Raw genomic sequence first — 23,290 nt, 5'->3', positions numbered from 1 at the left:
GCTTCGTCTGTTTTGCAAGCGTTTCCGGAAGTCTCACGATGTTGCACCTCTGGGTTTGAAACTCTGACAAGTGTTTATAGTTGGCTTTTCTACCGAAATGTTTGGTGATCGACTAGGAATGCCTTGAAGATCGACTAGTCCATTGGTTGGTGACAACAGCAATAGAATTGATAAAACGCGGAGTTGTATTCAAAACGGCAGTGCGTTTTAGTCTAGCGTCTTCAAGGCATTCTCAGGTAGTTTCAAAGTATTCTAAGGTACTCCAAGGTAGAGATCTTCGCGGGAAGTATTTCTTCATCAAGCTATCCCCTCCACACCTGCAGCGTTACATACCGCACCTGCTGGCTTTCTGTCCGACTGCCACCTGATATGGCAAGAACTGGCGTATGTGACACAGCTCACTTGCCAGCCATGGTCCCATTAATTTTGCGCCCTATAGGCAATATCAAATGCACAAATATAGCTTAAATAGGTTACATTTCCAGAGCTTCTCACGTGGCCCATTTTTATATTCGTCTGTCTGTATTACTGGGCTGTGTCAGCCAATATGATAGATGTAGTTGAAGTGAGCGGAGTTGGAGACTTGCACTTTCTCTTGAGCTATTTTTATAGCCTACCTTTTAGGAGTGGGAAGATTTTCAGACAGAAATATGGATGATCAATATTTATTTATACGCAACGTAAACTATAGCCTAATCATATTTAGGAAGTACATTTCCTTGGAAAGATAACTGCCCCGTGCTTCTCCGCCCGTGCATAGGCTATTGCCTACTCTATTAAATTGAGACCACAATGATGACATCAACACTTGCTACGTTTTGAAAGAGGATATAGCCTACACTACATGACCAAAAGTTTATGGACACCTGCTCGTTGAACATCTCATTCCAAAATCATGGGCATTAATATGGAGTTGATCCCCCACACCCTTTGCTGCTATAACAGCCTCCACTCTGCTGGGAAGGCTTTCCACTAGATGTTGGAATATTGCTGCAGGGACTTCTATTCAGCCACAAGCATTAGTGAGGTCGGGCACTGATGTTGGGCAATTAGGCCTCATATTTTCAAGCATGGTGGTGGCTGCATCATGTTATCGGTATGCTTGCCATCAACAAGGACTATTGAGTTTTTTGGGGGGATAAAAATAAACGAAATACAGCTATAAGCACAGGCAAAATCCTAGACGAGTACCTGGTTCTGTCTGGTTTCCAACAGACATTGGGAGATGAATTCACCTTTAAGCAGAACAAAACCTTTAACACAAGGCCAAATTTACACTGGAGTTAGACATTGAATCTTCCTAAGTGGCTTAGTTACAGATTTGACTTAAATCAGCTTGAAAATCTATTGCAAGACTTGAAAATGGTCATCTAGCAATGATCAAGAATAATCTTGAGAGCTGAAAGAATTGTAAAAATGAATGTATTGGCAAATATTGTGCAATCCAGGTGTGCGAAGCTCTTAGAGACATTACCCAAAAAGAAAGCTGTAATCGGTGCGAAAGGTGCTTCTACAAAGTATTGACTCTGGTGTGAATACTTATCTAAATGAGATGTCCATATTTATTTCCAGTAACCCCCCCCCCGCCCCCCAAAAAATGTCAATAACATTATGGGGTATTGTTTTGGAGATGGGTGGGGGGGAAAAACATATTTAAACAATTTAGAATTCGGGTTGTGGAATAAGTGAAGGGGTATGAGTACTTTCTGAAGGCTAACTAGTGATTCCAGGCTACTGGTAAAAAAGCTGCGCGATATTATCTTTTTCTTCATGACCAAAACATGACGTTCCATTTTTACCTGATATGGGTGTCAATTAATTTAAGCAGCATATCAAATTGGGATAACATTGTCGGTTACACCAGTACCTCGGGCTGCCTAATTCCAAACAGTGAAAAAAAATATAGAATAATTTGTATGTGCAGTTGAAGTCGTAAGTTTACATACACATAGGTTGGAGTAATTACTACTCGTTTTTCAACCACTCCACAAATGTCTTGTTAACAAACTATAGTTTTGGCAAGTCGGTTAGTACATGTACTTTGTGCATGACACACGTTTTGTAGACTTGCACAAAGTCTGGTTCATCCTTGGGAGCAATTTCCAAATGCCTGAAGGTACCACGTTCATCTGTACAAACAATACTACGCAAGAATAAACACCATGGGACCACGCAGCCGTCATACCGCTCAGGAAGGAGACGCATTCTGTCTCCTAGAGATGAACATGTTTTGGTGCAAAAAGTGCAAATCAATCCCAGAACAACAGCAAAGGACCTTGTGAAGATGCTGGAGGGAACAGGCACAAAAGTATCTATATCTACAGTAAAATGAGTCCTATATCAACATAACCTGAAAGGCCGCTCAGCAAGGAAGAATCCACTGCTCCAAAACTGCCATAAAAAAAGCAACTGCACATGGGGACAAAGTTCGTACTTTTTGGATAAATGTCTTCTGGTCTGATGAAACAAAAATAGAACTGTTTGGTCATAATGACCATCGTTATGTTTGGAGGAAAAAGGGGGATGCTTGCAAGCTGAAGAACACCATCCCAACTGTAGAGCACGGGGGTGGCAGCAGCATGTTGTGGGGGTGCTTTGCTGCAGGAGGGACTGGTGCATTTCACAAAATAGATGGCATCATGAGGATATAAAATTATGTGGATATATTGAAGCAACATCTCAGACATCAGTCAGGAAGTTAAAGTTTGGTCGCAAATGGGTCTTCCAGATGGACAATGACCCCAAGCATACTTCCAAAGTTGTGGCAAAATGGCTTAAGTAAAATAAAGCCAAGGTATTGGAGTGGCCCTCACAAAGCCCTGACCTCAATCCTATAGAACATTTGTGAGCAGAACTTAAAAAGCATGTGCGATCAAGGATCATATAAATCTGACTCAGTTACAACCAGCTCTGTCAGGGGGAATGGGCCAAAATTCACCCAATTTATTGTGGGAAGCTTGTGGAAGGCTAGCCAAAACATTTGACCCAAGTTAAACCCTTTAAAGGCAATGCTACCAAATACTAATTGAGTGTATGTAAACTTCTGACCCACTGGGAATGTGATGACGGAAATAAAAGCTGAAATAAATCATTCTCTACTATTATTCTGACATTTCACATTCTTAAAATGAAGTGGTGATCGTAACTGACCTAAGACAGGGAATTTTTACTAGGATTAAATGTCAGGAATTGTGAAAAACTGAGTTTAAATGTATTTGGCTAAGGTGTATGTAATCTTCCGATTTCAACTGTATGTATATATGTATGTATGTCAAAGATGTATAAGGTTTTCAAAGTAGCAAAAAAATAAATCTTCAATTACAACTCCCTAAAAAGCTTTTTTGTGTTCATTGGAGTGTCACCTATGCCCTTATATTAGTTATTTTCAAGAATAAAGCCAATCATTCATTTTTATTGTGATTCATATTAATGTACCCTAGTAAAATGTCATTTAGTATTACACTAAGTGTTTAAAAAATTTAAAATACATGTATGCCCATTTTTCAACATCAAGGTTCTATATCCATGCATAGACTGGCAGAAATATAACTACCCAGAAAAAAGGACATTTTATTTTGAATAACATATTTCTTGTGTCACGGGTCAGAACAACTCAAAATTTGTTGAAGGTTTTTTACAAAAACGTTCCTGCCTTACACTGAAAAGTTTTCAAAATTCTTTGGAAATACCTTTCACTTCATCCTTTGTTATTTGTTTTTGTCTGAGTCAACAAAACAAAGTTATTGTATTTTAATATAAAATACTGGTGTTATACTGTATGACAATATTTTGTTACCCTGATTGACATCGTATCACTACGGCCCACAAATTTTGATTAAATATCATTCCTTCAGCAATAAGAATAATTATCCAATGAACTATTATTAGTAGCAGCAATAGTATTTTTTTTTTTTAGCTATTTTTTAAGTTATAAAACTGTCTAAAAAAGACTGGATAAGATGTTTAAAATGTGCAGGCTAGCTGTACTTACATCTCTTCCATATATGTGTGTGTGGACCCATACGCCACACACATAAAGAAGATGGGTTTTACTATGCAACAGTTTTACACATGAAGTACAATTTAATTAACGTAGGATTAAGTCAGCATTGAACATTTCCAACAAAGCATTAATTAAAAAACATTCCATAACATTGTGCAAAAAACTGTAGTTTTGCTTAAAGTCGTCACCAAACACTGGATATCTTTCTCAAAGTAATATTGCAATGCTTTGATACCCTTTTCACTTTTTCTGGAGTGGAGGAGCAAGTGGTTGATCCAGTGTTTGAGATTGAGGCTCAAGGGATTGCTCTAGTTCTGGAGTCAAGGACTTACCGTAATTTCCGGACTATTAAGCGCACCTCAATATAAGCCGCACCCACTGAAATTAAAAAATATATATTATTTTGAACATAAATAAGCCGCACATGTCTATAAGCCGCAGGTGCCTACCGGTACATTGAAACAAGTGAACTTTACACAGGCTTTAACGAAACACGGCTTGTAACAAAAATAAATAGGCTTTAACGAAACACGGCTTGTAACAAAAATAAATAGGCTTTAACGAAACACGGCTTGTAACAAAACATTTAAAATTAGCAGTAAGCTTTAGTTCTCTTTTTGCACTGAGTCAATTCCTCACGCTGCTGTTTCCAACGTCTTATCATCGACTCATTAAGACCAAGCTCCCGTGCAGCAGCTCTATTTCCTTTTCCAACAGCCAGATCAATCGCCTTCAACTTGAAAGCTGCATCATATGCATTTCTCTGTGTCTTTGCCATGATGAGGGTGACAAAATGACTACCGTAATCAGAATGATGGGAAGTTTGAGAGCGCTCGATTTAATCTAAACAGTAAACAAAAACGTTGTTTGACCTTAACCCGTTCGGCAATTTCATTGGTCTAATGAAAGCTTTATGCCGCCAAAAAACTGAGCACGTCACAGAATGTGTTTTTTTGGAGAGAAAAAAATTGAAAGTGGGAAAAATCCATATATTAGCCGCGTCATTGTTTAAGCCGCGGGGTTCAAAGCGTGGGAAAAAAGTTGCGGCTTATAGTCCGGAATTTACGGTAGATGGTTGCTCTCCAGCTCTAGAGGTACAGGTTCATGTTGTACTTGTACAAGTTGTTCAGGGGGTTGCTCAAAAGAGTTTCCTTCAGTGGATACTGGAGTTAAGTTCGTCACCACATTAATTTGTAAGATTTTTTCACGGCGCCGCCTCTGATTTAATCAACATTTTTCCTTTTTTCCCCCTTTTTTTGCAGCATCATTGTGTCATTGTATGGATTGGTGGATGATCAGGAGTGACATCCTTCTTTCTTCTCTGATAGCTAAAAAACAAACATGTAATAGTTGCCACTGGCACAGAATAGGATTTGCATCCATTAAATGTTATTAGTCTATTAATAGTAGGCTATACAATAACACTTAATCAAAGTTTAAAAGTTAAATCAACTCCCTCCACCTTTCTCTCTCAAACAGGTTTTGTTACTTTTTCATTGCTAATGTTAATAATCACTTTACTATAATTTGAGCCTGCGGCCAACACTTTGTTGCATTATTACACAATTATTACATGCTAGTTAATGTTATGCAATTATGTATTGCTACTCTAACTGGTTAATTTCTATTCAATGCAGGTACACAAATGCAATTTCAAGATACCTACACAAAATAGTTACATAAAATGCCCATCAAACTTCAATTCAAACTTGTACAGTCTCGATTTTTCATAAAGTGCCCCAGCTATTAACTAATATAATTATTAATCCATTTTTAATCCATAATTGTGTGTAATATTATTATAATTTATTATAATATTAACTAATATAATCCATCAGTTAAACCTTAACTGCTGTGCAATAAAACATCAACTACAGTGTAATAGTACAACTTAATGTTAAGTGTTATCCACCCAGCTTTATCTCCTATTCTATTCTGTTGCTGACAGTAGCATGAAACCATGAAAACAATACCTTGCTTTTCTTCTGGCTAGTCTTTCCTCCCTAGAAACTGTATCCGCGTTAATATTTTGTCTGTGCCGTGCAGCCCTCCTTATTAGACAACGGCATCTACAGTATAAAGATAATGTACCTTGAAATAACTTTAAAATGCCATAAAATAGTTTAAAATTATAATATTCAGTATTCATACAATGAGTAAATATGAATTGCATGATTACATTTTGTAAACTAGTGAAAACATGGGATAACAAAGCTACTGTCATTCAGCATAACGGGTGACATTGTGGTATAACATAACTTTTGTGGCCGTTCCTTGGCCACCTATATAAAGTAACCTTGACCTATAAAGATTATCCTTACTTTTCATATTTAATATAGCTTTTTATAAAAAATAACATTAAAAGTATGTTTTCTGTGTTGTGCTGAAGAACATGAGTTTTTGTTACAAAGGTTACTAGAGGGTGAAAAGGTGAAATCATCAAATATTTCAGAGATTACCATCATGTGATATGCTTTAAAATGGCTTTTTATCTTTGTTATACTGAATGACATTGATGAAGCGCAGAAGTCCGGACAAAAGTTATTCAAGTTAATAAATCATTTTTAGATACAGTATGTCGCCCATTATTCTATATATTGTTGCAAACACTAACACAATTATGCCATGGGTGTTCATTTATATTTTAAAAACACTTTTGTCATTAGAATTTTAACTTGGTCAGTTACACTGAAGGACATTTTGACACTTTAGAGCTCAATAACTCCCTCAATTTAATAGTTTGCAACACAAATATTTCTGGGTCAAAAGAAAGGTAAGAGTTGAATGATTTAATATTACATTTATACATATCTTTTTATGTTAAATGAATGGCCTTTGGACACTAAATTTACACGTCTCGTCTTTGACCATTATATAAAATACATTTTATGGATGGAAAAATGCTCTGTGTAAACCGTAATGACTAAAACCCAGATATAAAGTATGTCAAAGATAATGGACCTATATATCTTTAAATAATATCATCTTTGAGAACTAACAATAACCAAAATAAAAGCTAGATAGTCAGGGAGAATTGAAAATTCACCGAACAATGAATTTAGCAGTATTGGTTTTGTTATGTTTGAGCAAAATAACACTACATTAGCCATGGCAAAATGCATAGGATTGCATTTTGCCATTTCATTATACATCTCTTGGCATTTGTTGCAAGTATATTGTCTTTGATAAATTTCAAACCTAACATCTAATATTATCATGGCCACCTAATCCTTTGTTCCCAATTGGCTCGTTTGACTACTTAACTTATTTTTTAAAAATAAAGATTAATGATGAAGTAATATAACAGTAGATAATATTTCTATAGCCAAGTCTCAAATTGCTTAAGGATTTTATAGTCTTAGAGTAAAGGTATTGGATGGGTCGTAACAAAGAATGATTTCCAATGCTAGAAATATCCATTATCAGCCCTGTTTCGAGACTGCAGTGAACTCTGCTTCTCTATTGCGCTCGCTCTCTCCCCCTTCCATGCTGAAAGAGACACATGCTTCTCTCCTTAGCTAATCGCATTTAGCGCTGCAGGCTCACTAAGACGTGATGGCTTACCTCGGATTCCAAACCTGCAACACAAAAATGAGCACAGAGGGAAGAGAATGAGAGGGAGGTGAGATGAGAGAAAAAACGAATATAGGAAGAGTGCGGGAGCCAGAAAGAGGGTTTCCTTGCTCACTAGAGCAGAAAATCATCACTGATAGAGCACTGTCTTCAAGGGATTTCCCCGATGTTCAGATAGAGGGTGGCTATGGTAATGGAGGGGGAAAGGAGAAGAGCAGAGATGGCGAGAGGAAAGGATGGAACAAGAGGGGATAAAAAGAAAGGGAAAGGAGAGAGGAAATGAGGAGAGGAGAAGAAAGGATTAGAAAGATCTGATGAGCTTGGAAAAAAGTGGAGAAGAGAGAAGAGGGTTAAATAAGGAAAGGAAATGAGGATAGTGATTCTTGAGGGACTCAGCATGAGTATCAGATAGTTAGGAGCCAGCCTCGTGTGACTGTGAGGAGCTGAGAAGCACCATCTTCCTGCTGAATCTTTAAACAGGACTCCTGTTCTGCTGCCAACACTTTGACAGGTGACTGCCTCAATATCCTGGAACTTTTGTGGTTCCGCACACTCTACTCATGCCAACCCCACCCCCTGGGCATTGTGTGTGTGTTTTAGCTAAGGAAGCTAAGGTCTCACACTCACGCAAGCACATGCAAGCACACATCGACATACTCAGTCACACACACACATAACAGAAAAAGAAAGCACACAAATGTGTGTGTGCACGTGAGACTAGCTTCCCTCTTGAAAACTTGGGACAGCCTTTCCAGTAATCTCAAGTACAGTGAGGGAAAAAAAGTATTTGATCCCCTGCTGATTTTGTATGTTTGCCCACTGACAAAGAAATGATCAGTCTATAATTTTAATGGTAGGTTTATTTGAACAGTGAGAGACAGAATAACAACAAAAATCCAGAAAAACGCATGTCAAAAATGTTATAAATTGATATGCATTTTAATGAGGGAAATAAGTATTTGACCCCCTCTCAATCAGAAAGATTTCTGGCTCCCAGGTGCCTTTTATACAGGTAACGAGCTGAGATTAGGAGCACACTCTTAAAGGGAGTGCGCCTAATCTCAGCTTTTTACCTGTATAAAAGACACCTGTCCACAGAAGCAATCAATCAGATTCCAAACTCTCCGCCATGGCCAAGACCAAAGAGCTCTCCAAGGATGTCAGGGACAAGATTGTAGACCTACACAAGGCTGGAATGGGCTACAAGACCATCGCCAAGCAGCTTGGTGAGAAGGTGACAACAGTTGGTGCAATTATTCGCAAATGGAAGAAACACAAAAGAACTGTCAATCTCCCTCGGCCTGGGGCTCCATGCAAGATCTCACCTCGTGGAGTTGCAATGATCATGAGAACGGTGAGGAATCAGCCCAGAACTACACAGGAGGATCTTGTCAATGATCTCAAGGCAGCTGGGACCATAGTCACCAAGAAAACAATTGGTAACACATTACGCCGTGAAAGGACTGAAATCCTGCAGCGCCCGCAAGGTCCCCCTGCTCAAGAAAGCACATATACATGCCCGTCTGAAGTTTGCCAATGAACATCTGAATGATTCAGAGGACAACTGGTGAAAGTGTTGTGGTCAGATGAGACCAAAATGGAGCTCTTTGGCATCAACTCAACTCGCCGTGTTTGGAGGAGGAGGAATGCTGCCTATGACCCCAAGAGCACCATCCCCAACGTCAAACATGGAGGTGGAAACATTATGCTTTGGGGGTGTTTTTCTGCTAAGGAGACAGGACAACTTCACCGCATCAAAGGGACGATAGATGGGGCCATGTACCGTCAAATCTTGGGTGAGAACCTCCTTCCCTCAGCCATGGCATTGAAAATGGGTCGTGGATGGGTATTCCAGCATGACAATGACCCAAAACACACGGCCAAGGCAACAAAGGAGTGGCTCAAGAAGAAGCACATTAAGGTCCTGGAGTGGCCTAGCCAGTCTCCAGACCTTAATCCCATAGAAAATCTGTGGAGGGAGCTGAAGGTTCGAGTTGCCAAATGTCACTCTCGAAACCTTAATGACTTAGAAGATCTGCAAAGAGGAGTGGGACAAAATCCCTCCTGAGATATGTGCAAACCTGGTAGCCAACTACAAGAAACGTCTGACCTCTGTGATTGCCAACAAGGGTTTTGCCACCAAGTACTAAGTCATGTTTTGCAGAGGGGTCAAATACTTATTTCCCTCATTAAAATGCAAATAATTTTATAACATTTTTGACCTGTTTTTCTCTATTTTTTTTGTTATTCTGTCTCTCACTGTTCAAATAAACCTACCATTAAAATTATAGACTGATCATTTCTTTGTCAGTGGGCAAACGTACAAAATCAGCAGGGGATCAAATACTTTTCTCCCTCACTGTATCTTCTCATTTTCTATGATGCTTTGCATGACGGTACACCTTCAAAAGGCAAAACACTGATCAATTCTGAATGAAAATGCGTCATCACGGAGCCTCATTATCCGGTCTTATATTCCTTTCGTTTGCAAAGATATCCCTTGACACACACCAATGTTTTGCACTCATTTAAAGCTAAAACAGCTAATTCTCTCTGTCCTCACATCTCCTTAGCCTATAGGGGGAAGGAGGAAACACGTGAGGAGGGTGTAACACACACACACACTTCCTGTACAATCTCTGGAGCGTGGACTCAGTATAGGAAATGTCAATGGAACTGTACTCTATGCTCTTTGTCCTTGTCTGTGGTGACTTCACAATGGGGAAGAAAAGCATTGCTTAACCTCATGTTCTATTTCCCTGTGGTACTACTGTACATTCATCTTTGTTTCAACAGACCTAAACAGGAATGTAATGGGTACAGGAAGAAGAGTTTTCACTCATAAAACCTCCTAATACCTCAGAATACTTTAACTACCTCAGACTACCTTGAAGGCCGTGTGCTAAAACACATCGCCGTTCTGAATGCATCTCTGCGTTTTATAAGTTCTATAGCAATGCATAGACCTTTTGAAATGAAACATATTTTCTTCCAACCCGAGTGCCTTGAACCAGATCCATTAATATACATGATACATATACGGCTCTGCCCTCGAACCATAGAAATGAATAAACATAGGTTATGCCTTGAACGTCCTTGAGACATAATCCCTGAACCTACTGTGACTGTTTCTTTGTCTGAATAACCATTTAGCTTCTAATAGTGTAGATCTCAAACATTAAAAGGAATCCACAGCTTAGGGCAGCAGAGCAGAACATTATATACAGGTAACTGCCAAAATAAAGGAAACACTTGAGTAAATGAGGGATATAAAGTATATTGAAAGCAGGCTTCCACACAGATGGTATTCCTGCGTTAATTAAGCAATTAACATCCATTGTTAGGGTCATGTATAAAAATTCCCAGTTGCCCATTATTTTGGCTACCATGGCTAGAAGAAGAGATATCAGTGACTTTGAAAGAGGGATCTTAAAGGTGCATAGGGGTTTAAAGGGTGTCACCAGATCTCAACCCAATTGAACTAATGTGAGATTCTGGAGTGGCGCTTGAGACTGTGTTTTCCACCACAAATAACAAAACGCCAAATTATGGAATTTTTCGTGGAAGAATGGTGTCGCATGCATCCCTCTGAAAGAGTTCCAGACACTTGTAGAATCCATGCTAAGGTGCATTGAAGCTGTTCTGACTCGTGGTGGCCCAATGCCCCATTAAGACACTTTATGTTGGGGTTTTCTTTATTTTAGCAGTTACCTGTATATTATATAGCAATAGCAAGGAGCCAACAGTCAGCTAATTAGTGTTTTGTTAATTATTGCTGCTAATGTTAGTGTATCAACGAGGGAGAGCAAGGGAAAGGATGGAGCGGGAAGACCGAAAGAATGGAGCGGGGAGACGGAAGCGGAAAAGGATGGAGCGGGGAGACGGAAGCGGGAAAGGATGGAGCGGGGAGACGGAAGCGGGAAAGGATGGAGCGGGGAGACGGAAGCGGGAAAGGATGGAGCGGGGAGACGGAAGCGGGAAAGGATGGAGCGGGGAGACGGAAGCGGGAAAGGATGGAGCGGGGAGACGGAAGCGGGAAAGGATGGAGCGGGGAGACGGAAGCGGGAAAGGATGGAGCGGGGAGACGCAATAGGGAAAGGATGGAGCGGGGAGACGGAATAGGGAAAGGATGGAGCGGGGAGAGGATGGAGAGGGGAAAGGATGGAGAGGGGAGAGGATGGAGAGGGGAAAGGATGGAGAGGGGAGAGGGAAAGGATGGAGGGGAAAGGATGGAGAGGGAAGAGGGAAAGGATGGCGCGTTGGAGACGGGAGAGGGAAAGGGTGGCGCGGGGAGAGGAAAAGGGTGGCGCGGGGAGAGGAAAAGGGTGGCGCGGGGAGAGGAAAAGGGTGGCGCGGGGAGAGGGAAAGGGTGGCGCGGGGAGAGGGAAAGGGTGGCGCGGGGAGGCAAAGGATGGCGCGGGGAGACTGAGACGGAAGAGGGAAAGGATGGAGCGGGAAGAGGATGGAGAGGGGAAGAGGATGGCGAGGGAAAGGATGGCGAGGGAAAGGATGGCGATGGAAAGGGTGGCGAGGGAAGAGGGAAAGGGTGGCGCGGGAAGAGGGAAAGGGTGGCGCGGTGGAGAGGGAAGAGGGAAAGGGTGGCGCGGTGGAGACGGAAGAGGGAAAGGGTGGCGCGGGGAGAGGATGGAGAGGATGGAGAGGATGGAGAGGGGAGAGGATGGAGAGGGGAAAGGGAAAGGATGGAGAGGGGAGAGGATGGAGAGGGGAGAGGGAAAGGATGGCGCGGTGGAGACGGGAGAGAGAAAGGATGGCGCGGGGAGAGGGAAAGGATGGCGCGGGGAGAGGATGGAGAGGGGAAAGGATGGCGAGGGAAAGGATGGCGAGGGGAGAGGGAAAGGATGGAGAGGGGAGAGGGAAAGGATGGCGAGGGAAAGGATGGCGAGGGAAAGGATGGCGAGGGGAGAGGGAAAGGATGGAGAGGGAAAGGATGGAGAGGGGAAAGGATGGCGAGGGGAGAGGGAAAGGATGGAGAGGGAAAGGATGGAGAGGGAAAGGATGGAGAGGGGAAAGGATGGCGAGGGGAGAGGGAAAGGGTGGCGCGGGGAGAGGGAAAGGATGGAGAGGGGAAAGGGTGGCGCGGGAAGAGGGAAAGGATGGCGAGGGAAGAGGGAAAGGGTGGCGCGGTGGAGACGGAAGAGGGAAAGGGTGGAGCGTTGGAGACGGGAGAGGGAAAGGATGGCGCGGGGAAAGGATGGCGCGGGGAGAGGATGGCGCGGGGAGAGGATGGAGAGGGGAAAGGATGGAGAGGGGAAAGGATGGAGAGGGGAAAGGATGGAGAGGGAAAGGGTGGCGCGGTGAAGAGGGAAAGGGTGGCGCGGTGAAGAGGGAAAGGGTGGCACGTTGGAGACGGGAGAGGGAAAGGGTGGCGCGTTGGAGACGGGAGAGGGAAAGGATGGCGCGGGGAAAGGATGGCGCGGGGAGAGGATGGCGCGGGGAGAGGATGGAGAGGGAAAGGGTGGCGCGGTGAAGAGGGAAAGGGTGGCGCGGTGAAGAGGGAAAGGGTGGCGCGGTGAAGAGGGAAAGGGTGGCGCGTTGAAGAGGGAAAGGGTGGCGCGTTGGAGACGGGAGAGGGAAAGGGTGGCGCGTTGGAGAGGGAAAGGGTGGCGCGTTGGAGAGGGAAAGGGTGGCGCGTTGGAGAGGGAAAGGGTGGCGCGTTGGAGACGGAAGAGGAAAGGGTGGCGCGTTGGAGAGGGAAAGGGTGGCGCGTTGGAGAGGGAAAGGGAAAGGGTGGCGCGTTGGAGACGGAAGAGGAAAGGGTGGCGCGTTGGAGACGGGAGAGTAAAGGGTGGCGCGTTGGAGAGGGAAAGGGTGGCGCGTTGGAGAGGGAAGAGGAAAGGGTGGCGCGTTGGAGAGGGAAAGGGAAAGGGTGGCGCGTTGGAGACGGAAGAGGAAAGGGTGGCGCGTTGGAGACGGAAGAGGAAAGGGTGGCGCGTTAGAGAGGGAAAGGGTGGCGCGTTGTTGAGGGAAAGGGAAAGGGTGGCGCGTTGGAGAGGGAAAGGGTGGCGCGTTGGAGACGGGAGAGGGAAAGGGTGGCGCGTTGGAGACGGAAGAGGAAAGGGTGGCGCGTTGGAGACGGGAGAGGGAAAGGGTGGCGCGTTGGAGAGGGAAAGGATGGCGCGGGGAGAGGGAAAGGATGGCGCGGGGAGAGGGAAAGGATGGCGCGGGGAGAGGGAAAGGATGGCGCGGGGAGAGGGCTGAGACGGAATCGGGAAAGGATAGTGCGGGGAGACGGGAAGGATTAGAGGATAGAAGGAGAAAAGGACAAGAGAAGGGAAGCAGACGGTGAAGGAGAGCCAAAATATAAGGGGGAAAAGAATTGGAACTTGGTAGACAATGAGGACTTGGGGTTGGAAAAATGTGTAAAATGGAGAGGGGGAGTGGAGGGCTGACTGAGGGATTTGGGAGACATGAACACATTCAGAATGATAGGGGAGAGGGAGCGAGAGAGACCGAAGGACAAAGATTGGAATTGAAGGAGAGAGCCGCATAGAGGGAAAGATGGCGACAGAGGGAGTCTGGGGAGGACTGATTGGGGGATGTAATGAGCTGTAGCAGACAGTCGGCTCCGAGGGGACCAACAGAGAAGCTCCGCTCCTCCCTCTACGACCTATTTTGGGATCCCACCGAGAGGTATCAGTTGCGCACACAAGACCCCACACACACTCTTCCTCACTCTCTCTCTCTCTCTCTCTCTCTCCCAAGCACGTACGCAAAAACAGTCACACGGACCCCCAGTACCACTCCACAAGTTCTCTCTGCTCCACTTCTCTCTCTAGTACAGTATGTCCTCTGACACCCTTCTTCATCTCTTCTCTGTTTGTTTTGGCTGTGGATCAAAGTCTCCTCTCCTCCTGTGTTTTGGGAACACTCTCCTGCTTCAGGGGAGAAGTCCCTTCTCGCTCTATCTCCATCTCTCATTCTGTCTACATGGCCTTGTCTCTATTCATGTTTCATGTCCTGTTTGAGGAGACTCTCGTGTGCCACTTTGACCTCTGTCCTAAAAGTTCATTACCCCAACAAACACAGTGGGAGACCTGTGTAGAGAGCTCACCATCTGAATGTAATGGCCACCTGAGGTTTGTTGTGGGGAGTTGTTACACGGCTTGTCTGTGTACGTGCTTGAATGTCCAGATGAGAACACGTGTGCTGGACAGCTGGTGGCAAGGTTCTGCATAATTTGTGTAGCGCACGAGTGCACGTTCACAGAATACACCCCCCCCCCCCCCCACACACACACACACACACACACAATCCCCACCACACACACACACCTGTGTTCCCCTTGATAATAATGACTAAGCCCCATCTGAGATCCCAACCCAGCTGCTATATTTGCTGCCTCAGCAGTGCTTTATCGTGCCTCTCCTCTCCTCTACCTTTAAACACCACCCTGCTGGGAACGCACTGGACCTGCTACCAGCCGGTCCTGTCCAAGCACAATAATACCCTCTTCACTGTGGGAGTCACAGTGCAGTCTAAATAGACCTGGATGTACCCTGCGTGTATCCCTTTGTGACCTGACCCTCACATAAACCTCTCTAGTTTAAAGACCTTGTGCTATGTAATTGAAAGTTACTTATTGTTCCTGTGATATCAAACTTTTTTTTCATTGTGAAAAGAAACACATTGCTTTGGTTTACACGGCAATGCTTCCACACATACTGTATGGAAATGTTCAGCGGTTTACAGGTGAATTAAGACATTTTTGTAGCACTTTAATTGTTTGCTTTCTTGCTGCCCTGATTGGACTGGATCTCTGTTTGTGCCCCCAGGTTTTGCATGCAGAAAAGTGCCAAGCTGGTGCCAGGGGTGACGTTGGACCTCATTGAGAAGTAAGTACCGCTGTGGAAACTCTCCCGCTTTCATTTCTGCTTACTTTATATTGTTTTTCTTCTTTTGTTCTTTCAGCGAGTAGTGTAGTTTGGACCAATTTAAAGCCCTTTGTCTTTTGTAAAGATCTGTTGTTTATTTATAGATGGATTTGAGTATGTTCTTGTTGTGAGTGATACAAATATGCCAGATGAAAGGACGTACAGATGCAATTCCACTCGTTTTGAGAACATAAAAGGCAGCTTACAGCACCTAGAGCTCTCTACCCCAACTACACAGAGAGACTACATTCACACACTCGCACAACAGGAAAACAACAGACAGAGAGACTACATTCACACACTCACACAACAGGAAAACAGAGAGACTACATTCACACACTCGCACAACAGGAAAACAACAGACAGAGAGACTACATTCACACACTCACACAACAGGAAAACAACAGACGAGAGACTACATTCACACACTCACACAACAGGAAAACAGAGAGACTACATTCACACACTCACACAACAGGAAAACAACAGACGAGACTACATTCACACACTCACACAACAGGAAAACAGAGAGACTACATTCACACACTCACACAACAGGAAAACAGAGAGACTACATTCACACACTCACACAACAGGAAAACAACAGACAGAGAGACTACATTCACACACTCACACAACAGGAAAACAACAGACAGAGAGACTACATTCACACACTCACACAACAGGAAAACAGAGAGACTACATTCACACACTCACACAACAGGAAAACAACAGACAGAGAGACTACATTCACACACTCACACAACAGGAAAACAACAGACAGAGAGACTACATTCACACACTCACACAACAGGAAAACAGAGAGACTACATTCACACACTCACACAACAGGAAAACAGAGAGACTACATTCACACACTCACACAACAGGAAAACAGAGAGACTACATTCACACACTCACACAACAGGAAAACAACAGACAGAGAGACTACATTCACACACTCACACAACAGGAAAACAACAGACAGAGAGACTACATTCACACACTCACACAACAGGAAAACAGAGAGACTACATTCACACACTCACACAACAGGAAAACAACAGACAGAGAGACTACATTCACACACTCACACAACAGGAAAACAACAGACAGAGAGACTACATTCACACACTCACACAACAGGAAAACAACAGACAGAGAGACTACATTCACACACTCACACAACAGGAAAACAACAGACAGAGAGACTACATTCACACACTCACACAACAGGAAAACAACAGACAGAGAGACTACATTCACACACTCACACAACAGGAAAACAGAGAGACTACATTCACACACTCACACAACAGGAAAACAGAGAGACTACATTCACACACTCACACAACAGGAAAACAACAGACAGAGAGACTACATTCACACACTCACACAACAGGAAAACAACAGACAGAGAGACTACATTCACACACTCACACAACAGGAAAACAGAGAGACTACATTCACACACTCACACAACAGGAAAACAACAGACAGAGAGACTACATTCACACACTCACACAACAGGAAAACAACAGACAGAGAGACTACATTCACACACTCACACAACAGGAAAACAACAGACAGAGAGACTACATTCACACACTCACACAACAGGAAAACAACAGACAGAGACTACATTCACACACTCACACAACAGGAAAACAGAGAGACTACATTCACACACTCACACAACAGGAAAACAACAGACAGAGAGACTACATTCACACACTCACACAACAGGAAAACAGAGAGACTACATTCACACACTCACACAACAGGAAAACAGAGAGACTACATTCACACACTCACACAACAGGAAAACAGAGAGACTACATTCACACACTCACACAACAGGAAAACAGAGAGACTACATTCACACACTCACACAACAGGAAAACAGAGAGACTACATTCACACACTCACACAACAGGAAAACAGAGAGACTACATTCACACACTCACACAACAGGAAAACAGAGAGACTACATTCACACACTCACACAACAGGAAAACAACAGACAGAGAGACTACATTCACACACTCACACAACAGGAAAACAACAGACAGAGAGACTACATTCACACACTCACACAACAGGAAAACAGAGAGACTACATTCACACACTCACACAACAGGAAAACAACAGACAGAGAGACTACATTCACACACTCACACAACAGGAAAACAACAGACAGAGAGACTACATTCACACACTCACACAACAGGAAAACAGAGAGACTACATTCACACACTCACACAACAGGAAAACAACAGACAGAGACTACATTCACACACTCACACAACAGGAAAACAACAGACAGAGAGACTACATTCACACACTCACACAACAGGAAAACAGAGAGACTACATTCACACACTCACACAACAGGAAACAACAGACAGAGACTACATTCACACACTCACACAACAGGAAAACAGAGAGACTACATTCACACACTCACACAACAGGAAAACAGAGAGACTACATTCACACACTCACACAACAGGAAAACAACAGACAGAGAGACTACATTCACACACTCACACAACAGGAAAACAGAGAGACTACATTCACACACTCACACAACAGGAAAACAGAGAGACTACATTCACACACTCACACAACAGGAAAACAACAGACAGAGAGACTACATTCACACACTCACACAACAGGAAAACAACAGACAGAGAGACTACATTCACACACTCACACAACAGGAAAACAACAGACAGAGAGACTACATTCACACACTCACACAACAGGAAAACAGAGAGACTACATTCACACACTCACACAACAGGAAAACAACAGACAGAGAGACTACATTCACACACTCACACAACAGGAAAACAACAGACAGAGAGACTACATTCACACACTCACACAACAGGAAAACAGAGAGACTACATTCACACACTCACACAACAGGAAAACAGAGAGACTACATTCACACACTCACACAACAGGAAAACAAGAGAGAGACTACATTCACACACTCACACAACAGGAAAACAACAGACAGAGAGCTACATTCACACACTCACACAACAGGAAAACAGAGAGACTACATTCACACACTCACACAACAGGAAAACAAGACAGATACAAACTTTTTGATACTTTAGAGTTGGCCCTCTTGCCTAGTCTGTCTGACTCAGACAGACGTTCTCGCTTTCCCTCCAAACACACATGCTGGCGTGTAAACGCACGCATGACTTTGCCTCCAGCTAATTGTGACTCAGTCAGCACATGGCCATGATTCCCTCAGTGTTAACCAGGCCAAAATGGGGACACACACCACACACACACACACACACACACACACACACACACACACACACACACACACACACACACACACACACACACACACACACCGAGTCTAGTCCTCTAGAGGTTAATTAGTGTGTTTGGCTAAGGGCTAGTAGAGGCTGAGAGTGTCATGATGCAGACTCACTGAACGTGTGTGTGTGTGTGTGTGCGCGTGTGTGTGTGCACGTCGGGGGCTCAAAGTTCATCAAGTAGAACTCTTTCCAGTGTGACGCAGATAGTCACGTTTCACTCCTCTCTCTGCCTACTCTGCACCTCTCCAGATAGTCACGTTTCACTCCTCTCTCTGCCTACTCTGCACCTCTCCAGATAGTCACGTTTCACTCCTCTCTCTGCCTACTCTGCACCTCTCCAGATAGTCACGTTTCACTCCTCTCTCTGCCTACTCTACACCCCTCCAAGACTGGAAGTGAGTTTAGGATTGGATCCAAACTCCAGAGTTGCCTCCCCTGTGCCCCATAACTCCTCAGGTACCTCTACCGAACCGCAGCCTGTTCCTCTTTCAAACAATCCCCTGTTCCAAAGGAGAGGATACAAGAAGTGTCTCTCTTCAGGTGGATAAGGTACTCTCATCCTTCCTTCTCTTGCTCACTATCTGGCTCTCTCTCTCCCTTTGGCATCACGTCTAACTCTCTCGCTCTCTTCCCACCTTCTCTGTAGCGTTCTCTTTTCTTCTCTTCCTCTCGCTCTCTCTCTGACATATGGAGATGCCTCTGTGGAGGATAAAAACCGCTTGAGAAATAACCAGGTGGAAGAGGGAGCCTTTCAACTAACAATCAGAGCGAGATCTCACTATCTTACTTTGCTTCTCTCTCTCCTTTTATTCTCCTTCTGCCATATCAGTACATCACGGGCCGGTTTTGACGGCTTTGACACCTCTCCCTCCTTCCATCTCTCACTGGACTGGAGTGAGGGCTGCGGCGAGAAGACATGTAAAGGCACGTCAGGAGGCTCATGCGAGCGTCAGTCTTATCGTGGGTTTGCGTCAGAGGTTGAGGTCGTGCTGGGAAAAGGCTCCCCTCTGGAAACGGAGCTACCTTCCTAGTGTTTTAAAGTGATGGCATTCCGACTTGATACACACCCAAAATAAATCAAAATGCAGGTCGCGTTTGAGAGCTTTGCAAGTGTGAGGATGTTTTTGGGAGTCCTCGTCTCAACTGAATGTGTAGAGTGTGTTCCGCAGTGGACTCGTTCAGTATCGCCTCAGAGAGTTGGACCAGCCGACCCAGTATAATCAGTTTGCATCAAAGTTCGTGCTGGGAAAGACTTCCCTTCGGAGTGTGTTTAAGTGACGACGTTCAGATCTGACCCAGATGCAGACCAAAAATAAATGGATTCGGGTGGTATTTCAGAGCTTTTAGTGGTGTACTAGTTAAAAATCACCTCACAGTTGGACTTCACCCCCAAAGTACTGGAGTCCAGTGCAGCAACAGAAGCGCTAATTCATAATGTACTGTAGCCGTTCCTACAATCACCCACCACCTTCCCATGTATGGTTGCCAATGTGCTGCAATGGCAGAAACAACCCTTTCAATGAGAGATTATTTTAGACAGGTTGCTCTTTCCTCTGACAGGCCAGTTCTGTTGGGTCTCATAAGAACCTGTCCATAGCAGAGTTCATACCTTGTCACAACACTCATTTAAAGGACCTTCTCATTTACCTCTGTCTGGAACTTTAAACACAGCTAGTTTTGGTGGCAGTCTCTAAAATGGTTACTGGTTACTCCAAAATATATATTTTTTTATATCTGAACGCTATAACGTTGCAACCTCCTGAACAGGCCCCAGGTGTGTTAGTGCTGAGTTGGACCAAGACCCTGAACACACCCTGTGTGGAGGGACGTCCCTCCCAGACTCCTGTCTCGCCGTGCCATCCCTCCCAGACTCCTGTCTCGCCGTGCCGTCCCTCCCAGACTCCTGTCTCGCCGTGCCGTCCCTCCCAGACTCCTGTCTCGCCGTGCCGTCCCTCTCAGACTCCTGTCTCGCCGTGCCGTCCCTCTCAGACTCCTGTCTCGCCGTGCCGTCCCTCCCAGACTCCTGTCTCGCCGTGCCGTTGCCGTGCCGTCCCTCCCAGACTCCTGTCTCGCCGTGCCGTCCTTCCCAGACTCCTGTCTCGCCGTGACGTCCCTCCCAGACTCCTGTCTCGCCGTGCCGTCCCTCCCAGACTCCTGTCTCGCCGTGCCGTCCCTCCCAGGCTCTTGTCTTGCAACCTCCTGAACAGGCCCCAGGTGTATTAGTGCTGAGTTGGACCAAAACCCTGAACACACCCTGTGTGGTTCTCCAGGCCCGGGGTTTTAGACAGCTACAATAAGGAGTGGTGCTGAAGCGTTAGCTTCCGGAAGGCTGAGCTGTGTCAGTGTGTGTTTCAGCGCTGGGCCCCAGGAGATGGTGACATTTACAGTGGGGGAAAAAAATATTTGATCCCCTGCTGATTTTGTATGTTTGCCCACTGACAAAGAAATGATCAGTCTATAATTTTAATGTTATGTTTATTTGAACAGTGAGAGACAGAATAACAACAAAAAAATCCAGAAAAACGCATGTTAAAAATGTTATAAATTGATTTGCATTTTAATGAGGGAAATACGTATTTAACCCCCTCTCAATCAGAAAGATTTCTGGCTCCAAGGTGTCTTTTATACAGGTAACGAGCTGAGATTAGGAGCACCCTCTTAAAGGCAGTGCTCCTAACCGCAGCTTGTTACCTGTATAAAAGACACCTGTCCACAGAAGCAATCAATCAGATTCCAAACTCTCCACCATGGCCAAGACCAAAGAGCTCTCCAAGGATGTCAGGGACAAGATTGTAGACCTACACAAGGCTGGAATGGGCTACAAGACTATCGCCAAGCAGCTTGGTGAGAAGGTGACATTTGGTGCGATTATTCGCAAATGGAAGAAACACAAAAGAACTGTCAATATCCCTCGGCCTGGGGCTCCATGCAAGATCTCACCTCGTGGAGTTGCAATGATCATGAGATCGGTGAGGAATCAGCCCAGAACTACACGGGAGGATCTTGTCAATGATCTCAAGGCAGCTGGGACCATAGTCACCAAGAAAACAATTGGTAACACACTACGCCGTGAAGGCCTGAAAGAAACTGTAGAAAGTTTCCATTCTAAGACTTTATAACTTTGACACTCTACAGACTTTTTTTAGTCATATCACCCATGTCGCTCTTAAGACTCCACTTGACATTGGTCTTCTTGACTGCTCAAGAATACATATACATGCCCATCGGAAGTTTGCCAATGAACATCTGAATGATTCAGAGGACAACTGGTGAAATTGTTGTGGTCAAATGAGACCAAAATGGAGCTCTTTGGCATCAACTCAACTCGCCGTGTTTGGAGGAGGAGGAATGCTGCCTATGACCCCAAGAACACCATCCCCACCGTCAAACATGGAGGTGGAAACATTATCCTTTGGGGGTGTTTTTCTGCTAAGGGGACAGGACAACTTCACCGCATCATTTGACGGGGCCATGTACTGTCAAATCTTGGGTGAGAACCTCCTTCCCTCATCCAGGGCATTGAAAATGGGTCGTGGATGGGTATTGCAGCATGACAATGACCCAAAACACCCGGCCAAGGCAACAAAGGAGTGGCTCAAGAAGAAGCACATTAAGGTCCTGGAGTGGCCTAACCAGTCTCCAGACCTTAATCTCATAGAAAATCTGTGGAGGGAGCTGAACGTTCGAGTTGCCAAACGTCAGCCTCGAAACCTTAATGACTTGGAGAAGATCTGGAAAGAGGAGTGGGACAAAATCCCTCATGAGATGTGTGCAAACCTGGTGGCCAACTACAAGAAACGTCTGACCTCTGATTGCCAACAAGGGTTTTGCCACCAAGTACTAAGTCATGTTTTGCAGAGGGGTCAAATACTTATTTCCCTCATTAAATGCAAATCATTTTATAACATTTTTGACATGCGTTTTTCTGGATTTTTTTGTTGTTATTCTGTCTCTCACTGTTAATATAAACCTACCATTAAAATTATAGACTGATCATTTCTTTGTTAGTGGGCAAACGTACAAAATCAGCAGGGGATCAAATACTTTTTTCCCCCACTGTACCTCCCAGCTGAGTTTGTGACTCAGTCAGCACATGGCCATGACTACCTCCGTGTGTTCAGTATTAACCGACCATAATGGAGACACACACACACACACACGTTCTGCTCAGAGGGCCAATATGTTACATATCGACAGCCGACCCCCATTACATAAGACTAAGTCACTGCAAAGAACTTGGACCAACCAGTAATTACATGATTTACTTCTTCTCTCCCTCCTACACACACACACACACACACACACACACACACACACACACACACACACACACACACACACACACACATACACATACACATACACACACTCCTACATACACACACTTATTGCAAAAAGGATCTTAGATAAGAGATATCGAGTCACGATTCTAAACCATGTCAGTTATCATGACTAATACTCTACTTCGCTCA

General features: G+C 44.3%; 1 protein-coding gene across 8 annotated transcripts in view; it reads left to right on the top strand.

Moving 5' to 3' along the window:
• Positions 1 to 23,290, top strand: part of LOC106564921 (regulatory-associated protein of mTOR) — a 196,284-nt gene that overhangs the window by 78,818 nt on the left and 94,176 nt on the right. For all 8 annotated transcript variants that reach the window (XM_082958854.1, XM_082958855.1, XM_082958858.1 and 5 more), the window contains exon 8: positions 15,370 to 15,429. In XM_082958854.1, the coding sequence (XP_082814980.1) occupies positions 15,370 to 15,429 (60 nt within the window). The remainder of the gene's footprint in view (positions 1 to 15,369; positions 15,430 to 23,290) is intronic.

This window comes from Salmo salar, chromosome 12 (genome assembly GCF_965601325.2).
Source record: "Salmo salar chromosome 12, fSalSal1, whole genome shotgun sequence".
Lineage (NCBI taxonomy): Eukaryota > Metazoa > Chordata > Actinopteri > Salmoniformes > Salmonidae > Salmo > Salmo salar.
Note: the sequence above shows the minus strand (reverse complement) of the source record. Positions and strands in the feature narration are given on the sequence as shown.